Below are 5,595 nucleotides of genomic sequence, written 5' to 3'. Positions count from 1 at the left end.
GGCGGAGCCGCGCCCGCTGAGCTGGCGCGCCTGGCGGCCGCGGCGCTGGGCCGGGGCGTGCCTGTGCTGGCGCCGAAGGCCTGGCGCCGCGGCTTGGAGGGCGGCGCCTGCTACGTGCTGCCGCTGGGCGGAGGGGCTGATGCTGCTGGCCAGGTGGGTGCTGGGATGCAGGCCCCCTGCTAGCTACACCCTTACTCCGTTACAACCCCCAGCCTTGCACAACGAGCTGCTTTGCTGGGCAGTCGTCAGGGTTTCGGCGGAGGTGGCAAGTGCTTGTGGCGCTTGTCCTCCTCCCCTTACCCGCCCCACGGGTCCCACCATTGCATTCTGAATCTGCCATCCCCTTTTCAACTCTTGCCCTTGCTAACTCCCCAGGTCACCGCTGCTTTGCACGCGGGCGCGCTCCATCTCGTGCTGCTGGCCACCACCGCCCCCTCCCAAGCGCTCGCTGCCGCCTTGACCAAGGCAGCCGCGCCGTTCCGCGGCGCCACCGCCGTGGTCGCGGTCGTCGACGCCCCCGCAGCGCGCAGCAGCCCGCGCTCGCTGCTGCGGGCCCTCTACGCCGCGCGTCCCCCCGGCGCGGGCCACTTCGCCGCTGCGCTACTGCCTGCCGCGGCCCCGCCGCCGCCGGCGCAGGGCGCGGCGGCAGCGGCCGCGGGTCATGTGACCTCAGCCCTGGGGCGTGCTGACACTGCAGCTGCTGATGTCAGCGCTCCTGTGGCCCGTTCGGGCGCCGCCCTTGAGCAGCTCGTCGCATCCGAGGTTGCGGCGCTGCTGGGGGCCGGCGCGCCGCCCCTGGGCGTTGACGAGCCGCTGATGGGGGCGGGCGTGAACAGCACCCTGGCCGTGGCGCTGACGGGGCGCCTGGAGGAGCGGCTCGGGGTGGCGCTGCCGCCGACGCTGGTGAGCAGGCGGGTTTGGGGCTGCCGTTGGGCGTTGCCAAATCCGGTGAATTATGTGTCGCGCTTGCTTTGCCTGCCAGTCTCAGGGCACTGTGCGCGATGTGCATGGGGATTGGGCTTGACCTCTGTGCCTGTTTGGATGTGACCTGCCACATGCATTGTACCGACCTACAAATCTGCTCACCCCATACCCACAACCCTGAAGGTCTTTGACTACCCGACTGCGAGGAACATTGGAGAGTTCATCGCGGCAGCATACCCTGCCATCCTCCCTGCACCCACGCCCCTCCTCCCGTCCCCGGCAGCCCCCGCGCTCACCACAGGAGCCGGCGCCGGCGACGGGGCCATCGGGTCAGCAGGGGCGGCAGCGCCCGCGGCCCTTGAGCAGCTCGTGGCATCCGAGGTTGCGGCGCTTCTCGGGGCCAGCGCGCCGCCCCTGGGCGCCGACGAGCCGCTGATGGGGGCGGGCGTGAACAGCACCCTGGCGGTGGCGCTGACGGGGCGCCTGGAGGAGCGGCTGGGGGTGGCGCTGCCGCCAACGCTGGTGAGGATTTCGCGCAGCTCATACTGTCAGCACATGCCTGCTTGTCTTCGGAACCCTGCCTTGCCTTTTTGAGGGGCAGCAAGTTATTTCCTGGATGCATCATCAGAGATGCTTTCGAGCCCACATGCCTCTCTTGTCACCTTGCTTCCATGGCCCCCTCATCTCAGCCCCAGCGTCGTGCATCCCCTCGACCTCCTGCCGTTCCTGCCCTCAGGTCTTTGACTACCCGACTGCGAGGGACATCGGAGAGTTCATCGCAGCAGCACACCCCTCAGCCCTGGCGGCCCACGCGGCAGGCAACCTCGCAAATGTTGCCAGAGTCGCACGTGGAGTTGGCGGCGGCGCCCCAGAGGCGACCAGGGCGCCGGCGGCGCCCGCGGCTGCGGCTGAGGCAGAATCGCTCGTCCGAGCGGCCGTGGCGGCGCTGCTGGGGGCCGGCGCGCCGCCCCTGGGCGCCGACGAGCCGCTGATGGGGGCGGGCGTGAACAGCACCCTGGCCGTGGCGCTGACGGGGCGCCTGGAGGAGCGGCTGGGGGTGGCGCTGCCGCCGACGCTGGTGGGATTGCTGTCATGCTCGTTGCTGGCCGAACGGATGCGATCGCCGCCCTTTTGGCACAGCAGTGCACGTGCAGGATGACAAAATTGGCACAGAAAACGTGCTGTCACAAGCATGCTCTCTGCATGTGCACATCTATCACATTTCGCGCTCATACATAGCCATTTGTCTGGAGTCCGCCTCAACCCCATGGCCAACCCCACACCCTAATCACCCTCAAAATTTCCCTTCCTGTACCCTACCTTACTCCCTAACCCAAAGGTCTTTGACTACCCGACCGCGAGGGGCATCGGAGAGTTCATCGCTGAAGCACACCCGGCGGCCCTGGCGGCCCACGTGGCAACCAACCCTGACCGCTCAGCTGCCACCGGGGCCGGCGGCAGCGCCACCGGGGTGGCCGCGGCAACAACGCGGGCGGCTTTTCTGGCGCCCTCGGCTGCACCGGAGGCGCCACAGGCGGGGTTGGTCCTTGTGGCGTCGGCGGCGTATAGGGTGGCAGGCGGGAGCCTGGACGACCCAGCAGAAGGTGAGTGTTCGGCCGCCGGGGGCTTTGCGGATCGAGCCCGCGATCCGCACCGCATGCCCGCTCTTGGAGACCCTGGACCAGCCCTTCCCCCTTCGCCGCCAGTGGTGTGCCCGTGCCTCAAAGCCCAACGGATGCTCAAAATGCCTCGAACTGAACGCCCACCCGCTCTCCTCTTACAAACCCATACCAGGCCGCCTCGACCGCACCTCCGTTGTGCCCCTCCGCCGCTGGGACGCCGACGCCCCTGTGCCTGACGCCGCCTCCCCGGCCGAGTCACACGCCCGCTTCGGCGTGTTCCTGGCCCCTCGAGACGTGGAGTGGTTTGACGCGCGCGCGATGGGGCTGACGGCCGCGGAGGCACTGGTGGTGGACCCGCAGCAGCGGCTGCTGCTGGACGCGCTCCAGGAGGCGCTCGGCGGCGCGACGTTTGTGGGGTCTGTGAGCAGGTGTGTGTGTGTGTGTGTGTGTGTGTGTGTGTGTGTGTGTGTGTGTGTGTGTGTGTGTGTGTGTGTGTGTGTGCGTGCGTGTGTGCGTGTGTGTGTGTATGTGTGTACGCGCGTGCGCTCACGCGCTGAGAAAGGCCAGAATGGAACCGCGCGCTTGCGTATGCGCTCACGGCGGGCGCTACGCAGCTGTCTGCGTCGCCTTGTGCCGCAGGAAGAGCAGTGCCACACGCGACACTTGCGCTCTCCTCCCTAACCCTGCAGCGACAGTTTTGATGCGTTCAAATCCTACGCCTGACTTGTCCAGCCCTGATGCACTCACAACATCAACACGTATCACTCTTGCAACCTCACATCGTCCCCCCACATTCATTTACTCAAACCCAACACACACACAACAGGGATGCAGCTGTGTATGTCGGCCTCAGCCAGCTGGAGTATGCAGCCATAACCCTCAAGCAGCGCACACCGATCAGTGCGTACTACGCCACAGGAGCCCACCTCTCCGTCGCCGCGGGCCGCCTGTCCTACACCTTTGGCCTGCGCGGCGCGGCCGTCGCCGTCGACACCGCCTGCAGCAGCGGCCTGGTAGCTGCGCACCTGGCGGCGGGCGCGCTGGGGGCCCGCGGCAGGGGCGGCGGCGGCGGCGGTGGGGGCTGTGGGATGGCGGCGGCTGGGGGTGTGAACCTCACGCTTGCGCCCAGCTGGACTCTCGCCTGCAACCGCGCTGGTGAGCGGGCAAGATCCCAGGAACACGCCTGCTGAGTGCGATAGCAGGATTCAAGTGTGTGTGCCAATGCAGAGCCAAACACCAAATGGTTTGCGGCACAGTGCAGATGTCATATCTTGCCAATCGTCCGTCTGCTTGACCGGCTGCTCTGGCTGCTGAGCATTGACGTGGCACTCGGCTGCTCTCACGCCGCTCCCAGGCATGCTGGCGCCCGACGGCCGCTGCAAGGCGCTCGACGCAGCAGCAGACGGCTACGTGCGCGCCGAAGCTGCCGGCATGATGATCCTCGTCTCCGCAGCCACTGCCGCCGCCGCCTCGGCCGCGCCGCTGGCCGTGCTGGCCGGCAGCGCCGTCAACCAGGACGGCCGGAGCAGCGGCCTCACGGCGCCCAACGGGCCGGCGCAGCAGGAGGTGATCCGCCAGGCGCTAACCTCGGCCGGCGTGGCCGCGTCCGAGGTTTCGCTGCTCGAGCTGCATGGGACTGGGACGCCCCTGGGGGACCCCATTGAGGTCGGGGCGGCCGCTGCGGTGCTGCTGGCAGGCGGCGCCGGCGGCGGTAGTGCAAGGCAGCAGTCCCGCCAGCCCCTGCTGATGAGCGGCGCCAAGTCGCAGCTGGGTCACGCGGAGCCGGCGGCCGGGATGGTCGGGCTTCTTCGTCTGAGGTCGCAGGTGGGCTGCTTGGGATTGGGACTTTGCACGGCTGCACTCGCACTTGGTGGGTTTATGGGTGTAGATAATGCATGGCTGTTTTTCTTGTGGTGCGCGATGCATGTCAAAGTGTCTCTGCAAGGACAACCTTCTGGCGAGCTAGGAGACTCTGCCACACCCTTTTCCTCTAAACCGGTGCTGCTACAAGTGGGCCCCCACCCCTGCAGTCTCGCCTCCGCCCCACCGGTGCGTTCACAATCCGCCACCCCGCCCCGCCCCGCCTTCTCCATCAAAACGACTGCGCAGATTGCGCGCCGCGCTGCGTCGCCCATCCTGCACCTGCGCACTCTGAACCCCTACCTGGACGGCGCACTCAGCTCAGGCACGGCTGCGCAGCTTCCGCGCCAGAAGCTGCCATGGGCGCTGGCTTCGAGGGATGAGAGGAGCATGATCGGCGGCGTCAGCTCGTTTGCGTTCATGGTGCGGGCTTGTCTGCTTGTGTGTGTGTGTGTGGGTGGGTGTGTGGGTGTGTGTGTGTGTGTGTGTGTGTGTGTGTGTGTGTGTGTGTGTGTGTGTGTGTGTGCGCGCGCGTGCGTGCGTACGTGTGTGTGCACCCATGGGATGAGGGTTGCGTGGTGAGTGTAGCGGCGCGTGTCCAGGAGTCGTTGCACTCTCTATCCCCTCAGCTGGTGGCGCAACTTCTCATCATGAGCGGGCAGCACATGTTGTTGTTGCCGCGCAATCATCTGCGCCTGACCCATGTGTCCTCCTCAGCCGACCACCCGCCACGGCCGCCCCCTGCGGCGCAGGGCACCAACGCACACATCCTGTTGGCGGCGGCGCCGCCCCGCGGCGCGGGCCAAGCGGCCCCTCCCACGCCCGAGGCGCTCGCCGCGCGCCGACGCCCGCTGCTTTTAGAGCAGCGCCTCTTCGTGGTGCCGCACGTGCACCCCTTCCACTCCGCCCTGCTGCCCTCCGCGGCCGGCGCCGGCTCCCTCACCCTTTCGTGCCGCCTGGGCGACTTCGGCTTCCGCCGCCACGCTGGTGGCCCTTTGGGGAGCGGGGCTGGCGGCGGCGGCGGCAACTTCGCGCCGAACCCGAGGCTGGCTTACCTATGGGATCACGTGGTGTCGGGCCGGCCGCTGCTGCCCGCCGCGGCGATGGTGGAAATGATGCTGGCCGCCGCGCGCGCCGCGGCCACCGACGACGTCGGCTACGCTGGGCCCGCCACAGCCGATTATGGCGG

At 68.0% G+C, this 5,595-nt stretch overlaps 1 protein-coding gene across 1 annotated transcript in view; it reads left to right on the top strand.

The window, feature by feature from the left end:
* Positions 1–816: 816 nt before the first annotated feature.
* The window catches only part of MNEG_8875 (type I polyketide synthase), a gene marked incomplete at both ends in the record, with an annotated part of 11,790 nt that continues 7,011 nt past the window's right edge, over positions 817–5,595 (top strand). Inside the window, 9 exons of the mRNA XM_014042653.1 lie at positions 817–903; positions 1,108–1,446; positions 1,661–2,002; positions 2,264–2,528; positions 2,719–2,974; positions 3,373–3,701; positions 3,901–4,370; positions 4,656–4,829; positions 5,159–5,393. Of these exons, the coding sequence (XP_013898107.1) occupies positions 817–903; positions 1,108–1,446; positions 1,661–2,002; positions 2,264–2,528; positions 2,719–2,974; positions 3,373–3,701; positions 3,901–4,370; positions 4,656–4,829; positions 5,159–5,393 (2,497 nt within the window). The remainder of the gene's footprint in view (positions 904–1,107; positions 1,447–1,660; positions 2,003–2,263; positions 2,529–2,718; positions 2,975–3,372; positions 3,702–3,900; positions 4,371–4,655; positions 4,830–5,158; positions 5,394–5,595) is intronic.

This window comes from Monoraphidium neglectum (genome assembly GCF_000611645.1).
Source record: "Monoraphidium neglectum strain SAG 48.87 unplaced genomic scaffold scaffold01742, whole genome shotgun sequence".
NCBI lineage: Eukaryota > Viridiplantae > Chlorophyta > Chlorophyceae > Sphaeropleales > Selenastraceae > Monoraphidium > Monoraphidium neglectum.
Note: the sequence above shows the minus strand (reverse complement) of the source record. Positions and strands in the feature narration are given on the sequence as shown.